The sequence below is a fragment of the Gaeumannomyces tritici genome (genome assembly GCF_000145635.1).
Source record: "Gaeumannomyces tritici R3-111a-1 unplaced genomic scaffold supercont2.4, whole genome shotgun sequence".
Classification (NCBI taxonomy): domain Eukaryota; kingdom Fungi; phylum Ascomycota; class Sordariomycetes; order Magnaporthales; family Magnaporthaceae; genus Gaeumannomyces; species Gaeumannomyces tritici.
This window is the reverse complement of record NW_008804548.1, coordinates 2,921,613-2,941,269: the sequence shown is the minus strand read 5'-3', so window position 1 is coordinate 2,941,269 and position 19,657 is coordinate 2,921,613. Positions and strand designations below refer to the sequence as shown.

The following is a 19,657-nucleotide window of genomic DNA, read 5'->3' as shown; positions in this document are numbered from 1 at the left end:
TTGCGCCACTGAGCTCATGCCAATCTTCAGGTTGCCCGTTGCCCATATCATGTAAGCAGGCGTCGATCGTGACCAGAACCGGACAGAGGCAACATCTTGTGATCGAGCCCTATGCCAAAGTGCAGCTCTTCGCTTGGGATTTCTCTTGCGCACTTCCAGGTTGCACTGAAATGCCCCCTCCTCGTCTGCTCACTGTCGGTTGGCAATAGCAGACAGAGAAGTGCCACCTTTGTAGCCCACCTTCCTGATCCAGCTCTCCTGAGAAACTTGCATTTACGACTTCTGTAGCCCCCGCCTTTGTCATGACTTGTCGGTTCCAAAGCGTTCAGCCTGGGCATTCCAACAGTTTTCGCTACCTCATTCGGTCCCATATGGTAGGTTGGGGATTTTTGGGTCTCGTTCCTCATTTCTCGGTGCTCATTTTCCTCCGTTGCTCATAGGTACAGGAAGGAGCAGACGACACGAAGAAGACGCGAAAGTGACGAGATAAAAACGCAAGAAAATAGCCCCGCGTGAAAAAGGTGGCAGCTGGGAACCACAAACACACAATCCACCAGCGAGCCCACACGCCATTTTCTTGAGTCTCCCACAGTTCATCCTCTTGTCATCAATCAAACAAAAAGAGCCTGCGGTTCCTCCTTTTTATTCACTCGGTTTGCCACCGTGCCACCTTCCAGAGGGCACAAGCTAGTGCCAATAATTCCAGGGGTTTCTCCTCGCCACCAGACACACGTCTTTCGCCGAGCTACCCCCGGTTTTCACAGAACGATCGCGAACACGATCCCGAACACGAGTGGAAAAAAAGAGTAATGCATTTACGCAAACTTGGGGCGCCCCGCTAAAGCGATCTGGACAGTCATGTCTTTCGTCGAGGAGTGAGTGTGGGAAATGAGAGTAGGGATGATGACATGAATGACGACTGACCCTGGTGTTCCTCCAGTCGTGTGCGTCGCCTTGATAGCCAGATAGACCGCATTTGCCTTGCACCGCAGGCGGTCCATGAACGGGACCAGGACCTAGAGACATTTGCGGATGGTGATCAAGAGGCGGGAGAGGGCGAGGGCAGCCATGCCACCCCCTTCAATGCCGCCGTGCTGTCGTCGCCTCGAGTCGCCGAGTCTCTGCGGATCGTGAAAGCGCTCTCGTCGACCGCAACGTCGCATAGTCTCCTGGACGCAGACAGAATTCGGAGCCTCATCCTCCAGTCCGGCCTGGTGCATACAGATGCCGGCCTGGACGAGTTCCAGGCCAAGAGCCCGCAAGAGACGGAGATCGACTGGCTGCTGATCAGCAAAGCCACGCTCCAGGTCTATGGACTCATGTTCAACACGCTTCTTGATCAGATCATCCCTCTGAGCAACGACATTTGGTATTGGGACGAGGTGCTCAGTTCATACACCTATAGTAGCCTCTACACCGTCCAGACCTCGCCGGTGCGCCTCTGGGACTGGACGAAGGATGTGGCCAGCGAGAGCAAAATCCGGCTTCGCCGCATGCAGCGCTCCCCGATGGCCATTTTCGAGGCCGGCGGTCCACAGACTTCGACGTCGGCCCGCTGGGCGCGCTTCTACGGCGTCGTGCGTGAGAGCATCACCGAGCGGTCGCTGTCCAACGTGCAACGGAGCATCCTATCTCCGATATCGCTCTGTCGCGCCCAGGCCAAGCAGAAGCAGAGCCAGCTCAAACGGCTGCGGGATATGATGGCCTGCGGTCTCGGTGTCCTGATCGACGAGGCGCTGAGCTTTGGGGCCGAGGACGAAGCCAAGGGGGCTATCAACTCGACCGAGAACACCAACCGTGAGTGGCGGGGCTTCGTCGAGCGCAGCGTGGTACTCATGAACCTCGTCGTCAAGGAGGTGCTTGTCGCCGAGGCGGGCACAACCGAGCTCGAGAATCGTGTGTTCCGGGGTATCGAGATGGACCCGGAGCTCTCGATCCACGCCCAGGACGTGGCTGGGATTCACAAGCCCTCGGTGCTCGCCCGGCGCCTCATGGCCATCCTGGACACCAGCCTGCCGGACCACGTGGCTGCCACCAGCCAGATCGTGCAGCAGAACGGACGACCTTCCAGGGCCGTGAGATATTGGCTGCCGGCGACTATGCTCCTGCTCTCGTCATCAACCATATTGCGCATTCTCGTCAGGAGGCAGCATGATATCCTGCAGTGGGCAGCGGATCTGGGCACAACAACAACAGACTTTTGGTTCAACTGGGTGGTGGAGCCTGTCCGCAAGATCATCGGCACCATCCGGCACGACAACAGCAGCGAGATCGCTATAATGAGCCGTGACAGCCTGCGGGCAGACCGGGAGAGCCTGGAGCGGATGGTGGTGGAGTTCGCGCTCGAGCGGCCCGAGCTCGCGGTCGGGGAGGGCAGCTCGGCGCTGACGGATGGGCAGGTCGCCGAGATCAGGGCCAAGGTGCGCGAGGGCGACGTGACGACGGTGCTGCGGGCCTACGAAAAGGAGCTGAAGAAACCGCTTATCGGGGCGGTGCGGGGCGACCTGGTCAGGTCTCTCCTGATCCAGGTGCAGAAGACAAAGGTGGACCTCGAGACAGCCATTAGCGGCATCGACGCGCTCCTCAAGAGCCAGGAGCTGGTGTTTGGGTTCGTTGGCCTCACGCCCGGCGTGCTCGTGTCGGTGGCCGTGTTCCAGTACCTGCGCACGCTCATGGGCGGGCGGCGCGGGCTGAGGCGGAGCGAGCGCGCGGTCAAGGCGATGCGGGTCCTGCGCAAAATGGACCGCATCCTCGCCGAGGCGGCCATGAACCCGTCCAACGACAACCTGCTCTCGTACAAGGAATACGGCCTGATGGTTTGCGAGGTTCACATGCTCCGCAAGCTCGTCCGCGGCATGATGCCAGCCGACATCGAGAAGGAGTTCCTCGAGGACCTCGACGACGTGGCAAACGTCAAGGGGGTTACGGCGCAGATTCGGGCACTTGATAGGATCCGCTGGGCCTATAGCAAATGGCTTCGTTGAGTAGTGTTGGGAGCCTCAAGAGACTACGCGAGGACCTTGGCTGCAGATTCCCCAGGCGTCTGGCCTTTTATTTTGAGATTTAGAATCATCAGTGAGATGGGCATTTATTCTTGACATATCAGTGTATAATGTTGTACTGTGTATGTTAGAGACTAGTATAGCTTGGGTGACGGCGCCTTTCTTTGGTGCCACACTGGTGCCACATTGTGAGTGCAAGGAAAGGATCTGGTAGGTGGCGATGCAGAACTTTGGCAAATGACGGGTTGCTGACCATGATGGAAAACTCCAATATGTCAGTTAAAAAGGCAGAAGAACGCAACGAAGAAAAGGAATGACGACGGCACGCGTGGCTGGAGCATCTTACACAAGCACTGACGGTTGTGTGATCATGTAGCATCCAATACAAAGCAAGACGACCCCACATGATATCAGCATCTCAATGTCGCCTGAGGCTGTACATTGAAATGATGAGCCCCTGCATTAGCAACCGAGTCTCTGCCGTCGAGGCTCCCTTGTCGCACGCGCCCTAGGGCCCTCGCAGACAGGCGGGTAATGGCGGATGGTAATGGCGGGTGGAACGCGGCGGGCGGATGCGAGATGGAAGCCAGCCATCAGTGATATGGGACGAACCCCCCGCCTCGGGCTGCCAAAAGGAGCAGTCACTACAGTGAACTCACTGTTGACCGAGGCCCAGACCACCAGGCAGCCCGCCCAGAAACAGACCCACCTGTAGACAAGTATTGATGCAACCATCAGGGAGTTTTGTGCTGAGGTGGCCCAGTGCATAGCCGTGCTGCAATTCCCGATTCCCAATTCCTATAGCAAGCATCTCCGCCTGGAGCCCAGCCTCAACCTCGCTAGCGCTGCGGGTTGACCAGGTCAGCAGGATCCAGCGAATCCAGGCAGCCGGCAGCAAATCACCGCCTCAATCTGGTCCCAACCACAAACCTAGCAGAGTGTCAGACATTTGATTGTGATTGATCTATTCACGCAGCTCGGCTTCCTGTGCAGCAGCGATCAATCCACCGCCAGAACTTACTCTTTTGCTTTTGATCGCACTTGAGGCCTCGACATCCAGCCTCTTCCACAAGCACACATAGCACTCGAGGCCCAAGCCCAGACACTGTAGACAGACAGACAGACTCCCTCCCTGTCGATCCCACCCGCCACCTACAGCACCACAACGCTCCGACTGCCACCACCGCACACACTCATCCTGATCCCCCCTCCATTCATCGCCTGTCGCCGTGGACCGTCGCCCATCGTCCCTGCCTCCCGTCGCTTGACAAACCCAACCCCAACCGACGACTCGCCCCGTCCAGCGACTCGGACCACATTTACTGTCCGGGCGCAATTGCCTTAATCATCCTAATCCTGCGGCTGCCCCATTTCCCACCCAACCCCAAGCACCACACCAAGACGGCCACTACCTCACCCTAGCCGGCCCCCAACGCACCGACCGACAAAAAAGCAAACGAGCAGACCGGGGCGGCATCTTCCTCTAGTCGAGCGAGACTGTCCGAGGGGAAGGAAATAAACCGAGCCGCTGTTCCGCCCCCTACACCAAGAAACAAAAAGAAGTTCCAGAACCCTGTGGCCACCATGTCGGGCAACAGGAACTACGATGTCCTCGTACGTGCAGCACTTTGCTTCGGTTCTCTCTCCCCTGCCCCTGTCAGAGTCCCGCCGCTTCAACAGCAGGCAGAGCACCCGACAGCGATGGTCCCGCCTGAGTGTGAGGATCACCGGCCAGAGGGGCGACGAGGCGGCGGTGGCGCCGGCCGCACCGGCGCCCGTCTTCGTTACCGCCGCCGCCTCGCACGAGGTGTCGGTGCCGACCTCGCGCGCCTCCATGACTAACCTCCGACCGATCGACCACCAGATCAAGCTGCTCCTCATAGGCGACTCGGGCGTGGGCAAGTCGTGCTGCCTGCTGCGGTTCAGCGAGGACTCGTTCACGCCCTCCTTCATCACCACTATCGGCATCGACTTCAAGATCCGCACCATTGAGCTCGACGGCAAGCGGGTAAAGCTCCAGATCTGGGATACGGCCGGCCAGGAGCGCTTCCGCACAATCACCACCGCCTACTACCGCGGCGCCATGGGCATCCTGCTCGTCTACGACGTCACCGACGAGAGGTCGTTTAACAGTACTGTGTCCTCTTTTCTTTCTGTCAACCTTTTTATTGCCCATGTTTACCATGTCCCACTCCGCATGGATTGTCAACATGGCATGACGTAAACGCAACAGCCAAGGCAAACTGAAACAAATACTAACTTGCCTCGCCACCAACAGACATCCGCACCTGGTTCGCAAACGTTGAGCAACACGCCAGCGAGGGCGTCAACAAGATTTTGATTGGCAACAAGTGCGACTGGGAGGAGAAGCGAGCCGTGTCGACAGAGCAGGGCCAGGCCCTGGCCGACGAACTGGGCATCCCCTTCCTCGAGGTCTCAGCTAAGGGCAACATCAACATCGACAAGGCCTTCTACAGCTTAGCGTCCGACATCAAGAAGCGCACCATCGACACCGCCAAGGAGTACCAGAACCCCTCTTCGGTGAACGTCGGTGCCAATACCGAAGCCAGCCGTACGGGCAACTGCTGCTGAGCTTGAGAAGATTGAAAGAGCGGTGGGGGTGACGGAGGGCATTCACGAATCGAAATGGGGCGACCGAGAACCGACGAGCCTTTGGTGGGAGCCGGTAATATTCTGATGGGCCGAGCCTATCATTCACGATGACGATGACGAACCGAGCAACGCGGCACATCCAACACGGACCAGGGGCTCCATGACATTCCGGAGAAGCCGAAACTATGAAGAGAATTTTGGGGCTTTGGAGAGCGACAAAGGGGCTGTCGTCGAGCCTTTAATACACTGCTGGAGCGACCCCGTGGCTCCACGGTTTACCCCCGTTCTCTTTGATTTTATGATCTTGGAACACATATAAACTTCGGTTATGAGGAGGAAACAAAGACTGGAGCGGACTGCCTTCTCTTCGACGGTATCACATACCCATTTTCCCGACTTTTACTGTGCCCCTTGCATATCTACCTTTTGTTATCTTGCGGCTGCCACCACCACTACCACCACTTTGACCCGCCTGAAGTCACTACAGCACTGCATACGGTAGTATTGTCTACCGCTTGCGTGTTGGTCTACACATGTCGTGGTGGTCCTCTGATATCACTACGGCTTTCGGATTGCTGTCGCCTTGCTTTCATTAGAAGCTGCCGGCTGTTGTGGCACCACAGAGGAGAGAGAAGGAGTGGTCCGGGGAAGGAAGTGCAAATATATGATGGCCACGGAGTTTTATGTTTGGAGCTGAAGAATCTGGGTCTTTTATCACCTTTATTTTGCGTCAGGGAGAGCCCTTTAGACAGTTCGTATTCGCCCTGCTTGTGTTGTTTGTCTGCCGTTGTCTTATTTCTCTCTATATTTATTAGTACACCTTTCTCATCGTGTCTTTATCGCTTATATTTTCTCACGTAATCTGTTTTATTGCTTCTATGATGTCAGCCTCTCACATCGTCGCCGCTGTTTTGTGACCTGCCCTCGTCGCTTTTGCATCCTTTTTTACACCCCCAGCCTGGCCCAGACAATATGAACATACGCACACGGCGCGAGCCCCCCACCCGATGTCTATGTCTAAGGTCTTTTCGGTAGATAGTCTGGATAGAGAGAGGGAGAAAGGGGAGTAGAAAAAAAAAAGGACATTATAATACAGGCGGTCTCCGTTGCCCGCTGAGCCTCGCAACTACCAGAGAGCGGTCGCGTTGACCCTCCAGACCTCGCCCTTGACGAGCACCCTCCGCTTGTGCCACTCGCGGGCGAAGCGCTTGGCCTCGGCGGCGTCCTGAAACGAGAGCAGGTAGCGCCTGTACCTGGGCTCGTCGCGGGGGCCGAAGAAGGCGTCGGCGCCGGCGTCGTCGTCGCCGGGCTGCGGCTGGCGAGCGCTGCTGTAGCGCAGCAGGTCGCCCGTCAGGTCGACGCCGGCGGCGAGGGCGGCCTCGACGTCCTCGATGGAGACGTCGGCGGCGCCCAGGGCGGTGGCGGCCCCGTGGACGGGCAGCACGGCGTCCGAGGGCCGCAGCCGCCACGTCAGGTTGCGCCTGCGGCCGTCCAGGTCGATCAGGCGGCCGACCGAGGGCAGCGTCACGCCCTTGCGCGTCAGCCCGCCCGACGTGTCGCCGCCCACGTCGTCGAAGGTGCACAGGACCTGCGTCACCTCAAAGTCGCGGTTGCGCACGGCGCGCGACATCTCGCCGCCCAGCGCGCGGCCCCACTCGAAGCCCGGGGCGCGGGCCCAGGCGTCCGGGCCGGGGCCGGGGTTGTTGGTGTTTTTTGTGGTGCTGTTTTTGCCCCCCAGTGAGGCGCGGGCGGAGCGGTCGTCACCGTAGAGGGTGGCGGCGTCGAGGTCGAGCTCGTCGGCGGCGGCGGCGGCGGCGGCGGCCCTGCCGCCCTCGTCGCTCCCCGGCTCGGCCAGCGGCCTCACGCGCATGGTCAGGGGCACGCTGGGCGGGGCGAGGGTGAAGGAGCGCACGTCGAAGGCGTGGCCGAGGAACTCGGGCCACGAGGTCAGAAAGTCGTCCCTCGCGTGCCCGCCGGGCGTGGTCGAGGGGCCCCTGTCGCCCGGGGAGCCGCCGTCGGTGGGGTTTGGCGGGCGCCTGCCCCAGGTCGGGACGGCGAGCCCGACCTTGCGGACGCGGAAGGGCAGGGTGGCGCGGGGCACGCGGGCGGTGGGGAGGCCGAGCACGCCCGGCTCGTTGGAGCGCAGGTGCAGGCGGCGGGCGGCGTCGAGGTAGGCGGCCGCGGCCGCGGCCGAGTCGAATATCAGCGTGTAGTGGCCAAGCGGCTGGTGCGTGACGGGGTGGCGGGCCTGCAGCACAGCGCGGAGGCTGTTGCGCGTGGTCCAGAAGTGCACGTGGTCCGACTGCGGCGCCAGCCGGTAGAAGTCCGAGGGGAGCAGCGACGTCGACGTGGCCGAGAGGTAGAGCGCCGCCGGCTTCTCGGCGGGGCGGGGCTGCTGTTGCGGTGATGACGGCGACGATGACGACGACGGGGGCAGCTCAGGCCCGCCGCCGCCGCCGCCGCCCAAGGTCAGCTCGAGCCATCTGGCCGAGTCCTCCCTGCGCGCGCGCCGAGACACCAGAGACCTCGTCAGCCATGCCCTCGACGCCCGGTCGGGCTGTGACCAGCTCTGGATGGCGGCGTCGGCGGGGGCGCTAGCGAAGCCCGAGATGTCGGGCCAGGCGGGCGGCGGGGTAGGGATGTCGGCGGACAGCTGAGGCTCTGGCCTGCGTTGCGTCGGCTCCTGCTGCTGCGGCGCGACGAGGCTGGCGAAGGGGTTGGGGGTGTGCTGCGTCGGCTTCGGTCTCGGCGTCGACAAGGGCGGCGCTGAGGGGGCGGCTTGGAAGCGACTCCAGCCGGCGGCCTTGGAAGGCGGTCCCGGGTTCCCTATGCGTCTCACTAGGCTCCGACCCCGTGTCATGGAGGCGGCCGAGGTAGCATGCCGGGGCTGCTTGAGATGGCTTCGGTTTTGGAGCTTGGTTTTGGCTCCAAAGCTTTGATGGGGGGGTGCTTGGTGACGGTAGTAGAGGTCCAAACCCCACAACGGCGAGTTGAGACTGGAATTGGGATTTCAGCGGGTCCAAGCTAACAGACAAGGCAGCCCTGTGCACCTATGGACCACTTCAGCCAGACAGAGGACAGCAGCTTGCAATTGCTTTGCATTCTCGTTATCTGGCAATGAAGCCGTAAAACGCCAGAGGTCGTCAAAACGCTTCATTCATTATATTAATCAAGATCTTTTAGATTTCCTCACCTTGCACTCTCGAGCAAACTGATTGAACCAGCTAATATCCAAACTTGTCCTCACCCCTACCAGGTATCCTATTTGACTTCCTCCTACAATATCAACCTCAAGACGCCTCAGAAGAGATTTCGCTTGGATACGTCGTGTAGTGGGACAGCCCCTTTCAGGAGCATGAATGGGAGGAAGAAAAGGATCAAAATAAAACTAAGAGAAGGGCAGAATACAAACAATAAAAAGGATAAAATAAAACCAGAAAAGGATCAGAATAAAAACAGGGGGGGGGGGGGGGGAAAGATCATAAGAAAAGAAATAGAACACAAGTAGGAATCATACTAAAACAAAATCAGGAAAGGGAATAAAATACGATGAGGAAAAGGTACAAGGGATATACGAAATGATGGCTTGTGGTACAAATTCAACAAGGGAAAGAAAGCCCCACGGCACTATCCACAACGTCGAATTAATCACAGCGATTTCGTCGCGAGGCTGATGAGCAGTAGCAGTGCAAACGGAGAGTGCAGGCAAACTTTTGCGGCATAGTTGGGTGCCCCTTCCCGTTCAAGAAATAGGGTATAGCTGGTAGGGGTCCAATTCCCACCCCTCCCATCTCTTGTAGATGGGCCTCACCCTCCTGCACAAATGGCAGTCAAGCAGTTTATCGAGATTAAATTCAGGCCTGCCACGGCCGACAAGGCCACTTCTGCATCCGGACCTTCAACCCTCAAAGGGGCCTCCCGCGTGCAGATCCGCAAGGACTCCCTGATCGAGTTGACAGGGAGCGTCGAGAACGGCCGGCTCTGCTACATCGAAAGGATCGTGCCCGAGGGCTCTGCCACTGACGGCCCCGCCCCGACGAGGAGGGAGGCCGTGTTATGGCTGACCCCTGACCCCAACCTCGGCCGTGCCGTCGCAAAGGTCTCCCGCTCGTTCCAGGAGGCGGCTGGCCTGAATTACACCGACACCTACCGCATCATCGCCGCCGAGTCCGCCCCCGAGGCCGCCAAAGATGTCGTCTTTGAGGAGATCACGCCTGTGGACTCGGCCCCGCCCATCCAGGACAAGTGGATGGCGTCCTGGGTCGCCAACCTCAAGGCCGAGCTCGACATCCTCGACCTCGTCTTTCCAGGCATGGTGCTCAAGGACATCACTTTCATGAGGCAGAAGCGGACCTTTGTCTTGCGCTCCGTCAACGGGCTCGAGCACAACGACTGCTGTGTCGTACCCGAGACGAGCTGCGCCATCGTCACCAGCGCCGAGGCCGCAGCAGAAGCCGCGGCAGCCCTCCTACCACCCCCAGACCTCCAGGTCGCCGCGATCGAGGGCCTGGAGGAGCAGGTCCGGGAGCTCAACTGCGCCCTGGAGCTCCTCAGCGGGCGGTTCAGCGCCTCGATGGGGACGGCGGGCCTGGTCCTGCACGGCGGCGCCGGCACCGGCAAGAGCACGGTCCTGGACCGCATCGCCGCCACGGGCTGGGGCACCGTCCACCGCATCCGGCCTACAGACAAGAGCAGCGCCATCGCCGACGTCTTCAAGGCGTGCCGCGCCCAGCCGCGCGGCCTCGTCCTTATCGACGACCTGGACAAGCTGATCGACAAGGAACGCGCGAACCGGTCCACCGTCGTCAACGCGCTCGCCGAGGGCCTCGATGCTCTCAGCGCGGACATGAGCAATGATAACGAGAAAGCCCCGCTCGTCGTCGTCGTTGCCGTCTGCCGCGATTATCTCACCAGCATTCCCGAAGAGCTCCGCTACAACGGACGCCTCGAATGGGCGGTGCTGCTGCCCCCTCTAGACGCCAACAGACGCCGTGCCATCATCTCGGCCCTTACCAGCAAGACCATCCACGCAGACGCACGCCCGGACGTGGTGTCTAGTCTCAGTGAGCGCACACATGCATACAACGGTCGCGATCTCCAGAAGCTGCTGCGCCGGGTGGCGGGTCTGACGCTCGAGAAGATGAAACTCGGCGGACTTGCTGGCTCACCTACACCCGACGCGGCCGTGACCGGGGATCCAACCAGAAAGCCGGAGGACGAGCGTGACCAACAGCCGTCACAGTCGCCGCCCCCCGAGCCACCCCGGGGCCCGGCCTTCTACCGCGACGTGGTCGAGACGGCGCTCCTCAAGGTGCGCCCCACGGCCATGCAGGACGTCAACCTCAAGCCCCCTCCCGTGCGGTGGGACGACATCAGCGGGCAGGACGCGGTCAAGGAGGAGCTCCGGTTCGCCGTCGGCGTGCTCACCATGCCGCCCGACGACCTCGCCGAGCACATCGGCGCGCCCCCCAAGGGCTTCCTCCTCTACGGCCCGCCCGGCTGCTCAAAGACCATGACGGCCCAGGCCGTGGCGACCGAGTGCGGCCTCAACTTCTTCGCCGTCAAGGGCGCCGAGCTGCTAAACATGTACGTGGGCGAGTCTGAGCGCCAGGTCCGCGACCTCTTCGCCCGCGCCCGCGCCGCCGCCCCGAGCATGATATTTTTCGACGAGATCGACTCCATCGCCGGCTCCCGCAAAGGCTTCGGGGACGGTTCGTCATCGTCGTCAGGCGGCAGCGGCCTCAACGTCCTGACGACGCTCCTCAACGAGATGGACGGCTTCGAGGACCTGCGCGGCGTCCTGGTGCTCGCCGCCACCAACCGGCCCCAGTCGCTCGACCCGGCCATCATGCGTCCCGGCCGCTTCGACGAGATCGTCTACGTGCCCCCGCCCGACGCCGCCGCCCGCGAGTCCATCCTGCGCCGCGCCCTCGCGCCCCGCCGCCTGGCCCCCGGCACCGACTTTGCCCGCCTCGTCGCCCTGTCCGAAGGGAACTCGGGCGCCGAGGTCGTCGGCGCCTGCCGCAACGCGGGCAAGCTGTCGCTCCGGCGGAGACAGAAGCTGCGGGAGGGCGGCGGTGATGATGGGTACGAGGGAATATCGATGCAGGATTTGGAGACGTCCATCGCGAGCCAGCGGAAGCTCATCACGGCAGATATGCTGCAGGCGTATGCTGACTGGGAGAGACAGTTTCGGTAGGTCGTGTTTGCTGGGTTTGTTTGATTTTGCTGCGTTGGGACAAAAAAATACGGGAGTTGGAGGATTCATCATGTCTTTTATACCACCATTGGAAGAACCAAAGAGATTATCCGTGATGATGTGAATTCGGCCACTATAAAACTCTAGTGACCTCGAGCAATGGAAAGAACAAGAGATGTTATACAATATCTACCGGATACCGTAGGTGTCTCGATTTTGGTTCTGTAACGCCCCTCGGCCACCCTGATTCCGGGTTTGACCAGCCATGCAAGATTCCCCAGGACCTACCTGCTTTTTCCCCCGTAACTCACACCATGCAATGCAATGAGACAAGTCCCTAGTAGTCACGAGAAAAATTTCTCAAAGAAAAAAAAGCAACGATAAAAAAACAGATCAGGTGAGGCGACGCCGGTAGACGCCCAACATCCAGCTGGCGCGGAGCACGGCGAGGCCGATGGCCATGTTGATGCTGTCCTTCATGAGGCTCATCTTGGAGCCGTCGACCTCGTGCCAGTCGATGGGGACCTCGGCCACCTTGATGCCCGGGCTGGTGCCGATGACGGAGCCGTCGCTGGCGAGCACGGGGGTGGCGGGGGCCGACTCGGCCAGCATCAGCATCTCAATGTCGAAGATCCAGCCCTCCGAGTGCATGTAGGGGATGATGTGCGGCAGCGAGGCGCGGCTGAAGAGCTTGAAGCCGCACTGCGTGTCGCGGATGCGCGACGTGGCCGGGGGCGTGAGGATCATGAGGATGAAGTGGAACGACTTCATGAGGAAGTTGCGCAGGGCCGAGCGCTGAAGGAGTCAACAGGTTAGCAAGAGACCTCGTACCCAGTAGGCTATGCAACGTATGCTTGGGCAAGAAAACCAACCTTAACCACGGCCTCGCTCCCGACCAGGTGCCCGCGGCTGCCGATGGCGACGCCGCGCATGGACCCGTCGACCACATCCTCGACGCCCTCGATCAGCTTCCCGAGGTCGCTGAAGCGTGAGGCGCCGTCGGCGTCAGCGAAGAGGACGTATTCGCCGCGGGCGTGGCGGAACCCGTGCGTGACGCCGCCGCCCTTGCCGCGGTTGCGCTCGAGCGAGACGATGCGGACCACGTCGTGGAGGCCGTGCTCGCGCGCGAACTGCAGCGCCACCTCGACGGTGCGGTCGCGGCTGCCGTCGTTGACGATCAGGATCTCGTAGCCGGCTGTCACGGACTCGCGGGCCGCGGGCACCTGGCGCTTCTTATGCGCCAGGCGCGGGCTCAGCAGCGCGGCGGTCGGCGAGGATGGGGCCGGGGCCGGGGCCGTCGGGTGGCGGCCAAAGTTGGCGTCGAGGTACCCGACCATCTCGAGCAGCGTCGGCAGGATGCGGTCCTCCTCGTTGTAGGCCGGCACGACGACCGTGACGGCCACCTCGGCGGGCTCGATGTTGCCCGGGTCGACGAATGCGGACTCGGAGGAGCCGCCGGGGGCTGTGGCCGCGACGGCGACACCGCGGCGGTGCTCGGCGAGCCAGCGGTCGTACCAGCACGGCAGCTGGGCCGTCTTGCGGCTGCCGTCCGGGGCCGACGTCACATACGTCTTCTCGGATGCGATGGGGGCGCGCGGCTTGGGGGCGAGCAGGTGGAGGAGGAGATAGAGGGTCAGGAGGGCGGGCACGACGAGGGCCAGCAGGGCGAGTAGGATCAGGTGCGGCGGGGCGTTCCTGGCGGCGTCCAGGGCGGGCCAGACGAGCCCCTCGAGGAGGGAGCCGGGGTCCGACATTGATGACGGCAGCGGGAGGTCGGTCTGTCGCCCTTGCAGGCGGGAGTGCACGGGGTCGCGGGCGATGGGCTGATTTGTGTCTACGGGGTTCTGGAAATGGAGGTGGCGTGCATTGTGCGCAGGAGCTGAGGGTGTGGTGTGTGTGGTGTGTGGTCTGACTTCCTCTACGATGCTGGAAATAGGGAAAGGTGGAGGCCACGACACCAAACACTGAACCCTGGCCGACAAGGTCCCCACGTCGTGCACGAGGCTGGCTGAGTGACTGAATGTGCGTGCGTGCAACTCGAATTGAATTGGCCCAATCGAACCGGCACCTCGCTGGAGCTCCCCTGTGCTGGTCTTGGCAGGAACGACCCACCCTGGCCGGGTGCCAACATGAGTTTGCGGTCATGGCGTTGTTGATGCATGGTTCAGGGCCCAAGGTCCCAGGCCCTTGCCAGACGCAAGGCTATTCAAGCTACAGTAATGTATCTATCGCGACGCCTTGGTTAAATTGGTATGCGGTTCCATGTGCGTGCCAAGGGTGGCTGCCAGTTCTGAGCTGAGCCGAGACCTGCGCACTCAATCTCTGGAGGCCAACTTAACAGGAGTCCGATTAAGCGCTACTTGACCGACGGCCCCAGAGCAGGCATCCGAGCCAAACCCACGATAACGGCCGTTGCCGTGTGTTTTCCCTACGAGCAAGTTTGCATGGACAACACAGCTCCCGCTTGTTGTCCCACAGGATCCCCTGTTATTTTTATCCAGTGGCATTGAAGTCCAGCCTGATCCACATATGGATGCATCTCGACCTCCGCCCGTCCACGCTTTGATGTCATGGTTTGGCCAGCCCACCTTGATTTGATATCAACGAAAACCCTTACTCGCCCAAAAAGATAGCGCCAAGCTAGCATCCGATAGTCCGGCAGTCAAATACGATTTTTGGTTTCTCTCAAGCTCCAGGTCGAACCAGGGTTCAAGCTAGCCTTGGCGCTAGCCAAACCTTCTCATGCGAACAACAAGTTCAATCATGTGAGCTTTCCTCACTGATGATCCAGCTCACTTATGAATATTGAATATGCACACCCTCTTTTGTCCTCTGGCCGACACATATCCGGCATCCGGCACTGCCTACAGCCTGCAGCCTAGAACCACACACACGCCCCGGCCCGTTGAAATTCCACGAATCGAGGAGCCATCGGGCCGCCCGCCCCCCGCAGGGGGGCCCCTGCCGTTGCCGTCCGCCGAAGAATGAATCGCCAAAAGCTTTCAGCTCGCTTGACGATCTGACAAATATTGAAATCTAGACGTCTTCTCGGCCACCACCGGTGGTCCCCCGCAATACCGTTACATCCACGACATGATCATCTGGTGTCGACCGAGATTGAGTTGCAGAGTGTGGTGCTGCTTTTGCTGCCCGTATGATCCACGACAAGGATACCGTGAAGGAATGAATGAACACCACCACCAAGGAAGCGAGGGAAAAAGAGTAGACGCGAACACCTCGCAGAAGGAAGGCCCTTGTGGTGACCTTTTCGCGGCAGGGATAAAAATAGAGACAGCTAGCTGGCCCAGTTTTGCAAAAAAAAAAAAAAAACCTTGTGGCTCCCCTCTGGTGTGGCCTCTCCTCCCGACCACAAAAAGACCAAGAATGCAGGCAGGGCCCGTCCCAGAACACAGAGGAGAACGACGCGCCGAGGATGAGGCCAACCACGTAGGCGGCGCCCAGAGCGTTGGCGGAACTAACACCCGCGCTAATGACACTTGGGAGCGGGTGCCAGGGGCGAATCGAGGCGGCAGAGAAGAAGGGAAAAGATCAATATTCCGAAGAACCTGCACGTTCAGGCCAGACACCTACCTAGAGCACACCCCGGCCAGCTGAGGCTCTCGCAGTAGGATCGTCAGACTGTGGGGCGGCCCCCCGTCCTGATCCCATCGCGACGGAAAACAGGCGCGATTGACAGTGGGCAGACCCCAAAGGCCAATGTGGTTCCATCGAGAGAGCAGCTGTAGATGACAACAAGACTGCGTCGATTCAGGGCAAGCGCAAATTTATGGCTCATGTTGCCCAACTATCTATCCTAGTATACCGTGTGATCCAAAGCGTATGCCCATTACAGTTGATCCAGAGGAAAGGAAAGAAGAACAAAAATCAAATGCTGCAACGCCTTCCAGGCCTAGTTAGTTTTCCAGGCTGCCGCTAAATGACTCAATCGGACAAAGGGAAAGCAGAAAAAAGAGGCTCGCTAAAACCGCCTCCGCGTTTCGACCAAGAATCCATCTTGGAGATAAGTAAAAGACCGTGCGCCAAGCGACCAGCAACCCACATGATAGCAAGGTTGTCAAGGTGCTAAGCTGTTTGTAGCAAACAATTGCGTGATTTGAAGGTGGACACCGCTATGTTGTGTCCGTTCCAAGAAGACATGAGGAAGAAAAAACATTATGGAAGAGGATCGCGGGGATGCACCTCGATTAGACAAAGGAAAATAGAGTTGTTTTTTTTCCCCGTGTTTTTCGTGTATTTTTTTTTGTTCCCGAGGTGACGTATGTCAGCTTGCAACCGGCGTGGGCTTGCTCCTGAAAGACCAGCGAGTTTTCTTTTCTGGCTTCGAGCCCTGGGCCGCTTTGCTCAGTTTCCCCTTGGTGCGCTGCGGGGCAGGCGTTACTTCTGCCGTAGGAGCTGTCTCCTGGATAGAGGAAAGGCTGCGCTCATCAAAATCAATGGGCAGTTGGCTGGGCGTGACAGACGACCTGGGCATGCTCCGGCTGGAGGTCGGGGGAGACACCGGGGCCGGCACAGAGCGAACCGGCTCCGGAGTGGAGCTGGGCGGCTCCAATTCGAATCTCCTGACCGAGTGCTGTGATGCCCGCGACGCCTGTTTGAGATGGAATACTCTGGCGGCTGGTGCGGGAGTTATGGCGGCCTCTGGAGGGACCCTGGGCGGGCTAGATGGTGCAGGAGGAACGGTGGTGTTGGGAAAGTTGAAATCGAACTTGAGCTCCACAGAAGAAGTAGCTGCCGCGGCGGTAGGTGGGCGAGATACAGAGGCGGCCGTCATAGGAGATACGGGCGATGTGGGAGCGGCCAGAGACACGAGAGAAACTGGAGACTCGGGACGGGCGGCCGGCGACGAGGGGCTGTTAGAGGAACCGGCCTTGGAGCTTCTTACCGAGGCAGTAGCGGACGAGGGTGCTGCAGAGGCAGAGGATGGTGTGGAATATGGAGTTCCCGCGATGGACGGGCCGAAGTTCATGACGGGGAGAGATGGGACCGGCGGGGCGCCCGCGGCGGCGGTGACAGCTACGTTGCCTGGGCGTATAACAGGTGTCACAGGAGGCCTATGGTTGCCGGCTCGGGCCTGGAAGTATCGGTCCATGGATGTAGGCGGGTATCGGTCTGCGGGGCTCGAAAAGGAGTGGTGGCGGTCCGCCGGGGACATGACCGGCGCCGGAGGGTCCGACGGCCTCCTAGGCCTCTGGCTCGGGTGGTATCGATGAACCGGGCCGGCGGCCCTGGCATCCTCGGAGGTCATCGACGACGTGCTGCCGCTTGGTCTGTGTTGCCGGCTCGGTCTCATTTCGAGCTCGTCTTGGGAGCTTGCAGAGTCGCCGGAGCTGCCGACAGGGGACGGTGCTGTAAGTTGCTTGTTAACAAGCCTGTCCTAATGGGTGAAGACGCCGTTGATGATGGGCGCGATGAACCTTTGCTGGACGCCCGGCTGCCAGCGGCAGGCCTCTCAACGGCCTTGCCCTTTCCGATGGCAGCCCGCGGCGTCGCCATCATGATGCCCTGGTGGATGTCGGGCTGAGAGTACACTACCTCGGTAGGCCGCTCGCCCCAGGGGGTGCTGACGCCGCCGTGGTAGCTGTATGTCCTCGGGAGCGCCACCATGGGGTTTGCGTTTTGGGAGGGGTACGAGACGTGCGAGAGGGCGCTGTTGACCCGCGGCATGCCCGCGTGCACCGGGTTCTGGCCGAGCGGGGTGCCCATTGAGCCGTGCCCGCTCAGGGCCATGGCGCTGCGCCTGCGGTTCTGCTCGACGATGCGCGGCTGGTCCTCTTGCCTCCAACCCGAGGGTGCACTGGCCAGTGCATCGACGGCGGCGTGGGTGGGCACATGCTTGTACGTCGGCTTCACAGCCTCGGCCTTCTGCTTCTCGGCGACGGTGGCCTTGTGTTCCTTGGCGGCCTGGCGGCCCTTCTTTATCAAACCAAAGACCGACATTGCCGTTGCCCGTGTGCTCGTCTACCAAGCACAACAGAATTATTGCGACAACAAATGTGCGGAGGTGGAGGAAGCGGGCGTGGTGGTGGACGGCGGACTGATACGCGTGGCTGGTAAAAGAAAGAGTGGAGCCGGGAGGACGACGAGCCAGGCGGCGTCGGGTGGTGATATATCAATGGAAAAAGAATTGCGGGGAACGGGCCAGCAGCTGAAGTTGGAGCAGAGCTAGTGTGGTGAGATGTGTCTGCACAATTGGACTATTGGGCCGGGCTGTGCTGCCGAGTTTACAAACGAGGGGGGTGTGTGACAGCCCACGACAAGAAAGGGGAGTTGTCAAGTCCAAGCTTAAGCCGAATCCTGGATCCCGCAGCAGGGCCCGCAGCAAGGGCCAGGTGCGAGGCCGTATTCGTCCACAGAACAGGAGGGGTGGCTCCGTTCGGAGATGGGATGCCACCACAGCAGCCCCAACACCCAGCAAAAGGCCGAACGCTCTTGTTCCCGCGCAAACACTCCAAGCGTCACCAGCGACCAGGGCCGTTGTGGGCCTAGAATGGCTAATTTGCGATTTCCGGTGGCGCGGTGTTGGTTCCAGGGGTACCAAGATCGATAGAAGCGCCCCTAAATAAGCCGCGAAGCGAGAGCCGTTTGTTTGTCTAAGACAGCTTCCAGTCCTCGGGGAGCTGAAAAGCAAAATTTGAGATTCGGGGCTAGTGAGCCGGCTTGTTGATAAGAGACGAGACTAAGGGGCCTCTGGGCGCCGGGGATCGAGGCGACAGCAAATGATATAGAAAATATGGCAGGCGGCCAGTGCTCAATGCTTCCTACTCAGATCGCAGAGCTCGCGGGGCTGTCTGGGTTGAGTGACGGCGGGAAAACAGGAACGCAGCGCTACTGTGGGTGTGCCAAGCAGCCTATGTAATGGGGAGATGCAGTCAGACGTGCTGTTGGCCGGCGGCGGCGAGTGGGCTCTTGTGGTTCTTGTAGACAAGGGTGTAAGACTGCTCCTTGACCCACCAGGTACCTAACAAGGCACCAAGTGAACTTCTAGCGTGTGCCGGTATGTCAGGGATGTATCGAGGCCGCCGCGTTTCCGTGCTGTTTTGGTTGGGCAAGTACAGAGAGGGGGGACACATCTGTTTCGAGAGGAGGGGATGGGTTGGTCTTATGAAGTTTGCAGAAGGCCGATAAGAGCAGCTGTTGTGCGAAGATCATTGGGTTGGGCTCTTCCTCAAGGTCGACAGCGACAGCCACGCGCGCGTACGGGACCACCGTCTATCGCTCTGGCCTGAACCTGGTCCTGGACAAGTCGTCGTGTCCCGCTCCTATCGCACACCCCCCTCCCAGCCTTTCTCAGCCGCAAGGCCCATTGGGACGAAGATAGCAACGCACAGGGAGCGGGCGCCACGTCTGCGACAACGTCCCGATATCCTCCCTAAGCCCCGTCGGCTGGCAGATGCCCATGGCAAACCTGGAAGATAGCAGGCGAGTGGTCAGTCTCCGACCGACCATTTTCGTTCCCACGGCCGTTTGTTCATGGAGCCACACCCCCAACCCCTTTCACCTCGGGGACACCCCTCCTCGCATTCTTCGTAGTCCTCCCGTTCCTCGCCGTTTGTGCACATCCTCCTCTCAGCCATCTTGGTGCCCTACCTGGTCGGCGGCGCGACAACTTGGCCTGCAAGCAGGCCGGCGATCTTCGTGGCGTCCAGACTCGTGGGTTTAGCTACCTAGATACCTTGGTATCGATAGGGCACACGAGTGCCGGGCGACGATCTGCGGAACAAGTGTGCCTACCTGGTGACATTCGGGTGTGGCAGCCCGGTTGATAGGCAATGGTGGGCCTGGGGGGGGGGGGGGGGGGGGGTAGTACGTTCCTTTCTTTCTT

The 19,657-nt window shown here is 60.2% G+C and overlaps 6 protein-coding genes across 6 annotated transcripts; 3 read left to right on the top strand and 3 right to left on the bottom strand.

Annotated features, from left to right (window-relative positions):
* The first annotated feature begins 67 nt into the window (after positions 1-67).
* Positions 68-3,554, top strand: GGTG_08381 (hypothetical protein). The gene is made up of 3 exons (XM_009226221.1): positions 68-374; positions 441-875; positions 941-3,554. Exons 2-3 carry the CDS (start codon positions 859-861, stop codon positions 2,982-2,984), a joined length of 2,061 nt encoding a protein of 686 aa, XP_009224485.1. The 5' UTR covers positions 68-374; positions 441-858; the 3' UTR covers positions 2,985-3,554.
* A 260-nt stretch (positions 3,555-3,814) lies between these two features.
* Positions 3,815-6,740, top strand: GGTG_08380 (GTP-binding protein ypt2). The gene is made up of 3 exons (XM_009226220.1): positions 3,815-4,616; positions 4,867-5,134; positions 5,281-6,740. The coding sequence occupies exons 1-3, from the start codon at positions 4,587-4,589 to the stop codon at positions 5,592-5,594; spliced, it is 612 nt and encodes a 203-aa protein (XP_009224484.1). The 5' UTR covers positions 3,815-4,586; the 3' UTR covers positions 5,595-6,740.
* On the bottom strand, positions 6,301-8,611 carry GGTG_08379 (hypothetical protein). The gene has a single exon (XM_009226219.1). It carries the CDS (start codon positions 8,473-8,475, stop codon positions 6,742-6,744), a length of 1,734 nt encoding a protein of 577 aa, XP_009224483.1. The 5' UTR covers positions 8,476-8,611; the 3' UTR covers positions 6,301-6,741.
* A 616-nt stretch (positions 8,612-9,227) lies between these two features.
* Positions 9,228-12,002, top strand: GGTG_08378 (ATPase). Its single transcript, XM_009226218.1, has one exon. It carries the CDS (start codon positions 9,439-9,441, stop codon positions 11,812-11,814), a length of 2,376 nt encoding a protein of 791 aa, XP_009224482.1. The 5' UTR covers positions 9,228-9,438; the 3' UTR covers positions 11,815-12,002.
* On the bottom strand, positions 11,803-13,796 carry GGTG_08377 (dolichyl-phosphate beta-glucosyltransferase). Its single transcript, XM_009226217.1, has 2 exons — positions 12,687-13,796; positions 11,803-12,609 (listed from the first exon to the last, which is right to left on the bottom strand). Exons 1-2 carry the CDS (start codon positions 13,566-13,568, stop codon positions 12,208-12,210), a joined length of 1,284 nt encoding a protein of 427 aa, XP_009224481.1. The 5' UTR covers positions 13,569-13,796; the 3' UTR covers positions 11,803-12,207.
* A 1,715-nt stretch (positions 13,797-15,511) lies between these two features.
* Positions 15,512-18,841, bottom strand: GGTG_08376 (hypothetical protein). Its single transcript, XM_009226216.1, has 2 exons — positions 17,250-18,841; positions 15,512-17,181 (listed from the first exon to the last, which is right to left on the bottom strand). The coding sequence occupies exons 1-2, from the start codon at positions 17,770-17,772 to the stop codon at positions 16,097-16,099; spliced, it is 1,608 nt and encodes a 535-aa protein (XP_009224480.1). The 5' UTR covers positions 17,773-18,841; the 3' UTR covers positions 15,512-16,096.
* Between the last annotated feature and the right edge of the window lie 816 nt (positions 18,842-19,657).

Coding starts and splice junctions, on each gene's coding strand:
- GGTG_08378 (XM_009226218.1), top strand. CDS start 9,439: ATGGCAGTCAAGCAGTTTATCGAGATTAAATTCAGGCCTGCCACGGCC.
- GGTG_08379 (XM_009226219.1), bottom strand. CDS start 8,475: ATGACACGGGGTCGGAGCCTAGTGAGACGCATAGGGAACCCGGGACCG.
- GGTG_08376 (XM_009226216.1), bottom strand. CDS start 17,772: ATGTCGGTCTTTGGTTTGATAAAGAAGGGCCGCCAGGCCGCCAAGGAA. Junction 17,182..17,249: donor CAGCCGGGCGTCCAGCAAAG/GTTCATCGCGCC, acceptor AGCAACTTACAG/CACCGTCCCCTGTCGGCAGC.
- GGTG_08377 (XM_009226217.1), bottom strand. CDS start 13,568: ATGTCGGACCCCGGCTCCCTCCTCGAGGGGCTCGTCTGGCCCGCCCTG. Junction 12,610..12,686: donor GGAGCGAGGCCGTGGTTAAG/GTTGGTTTTCTT, acceptor TGACTCCTTCAG/CGCTCGGCCCTGCGCAACTT.
- GGTG_08380 (XM_009226220.1), top strand. CDS start 4,587: ATGTCGGGCAACAGGAACTACGATGTCCTC. Junction 4,617..4,866: donor ACAGGAACTACGATGTCCTC/GTACGTGCAGCA, acceptor ATCGACCACCAG/ATCAAGCTGCTCCTCATAGG. Junction 5,135..5,280: donor CGACGAGAGGTCGTTTAACA/GTACTGTGTCCT, acceptor CGCCACCAACAG/ACATCCGCACCTGGTTCGCA.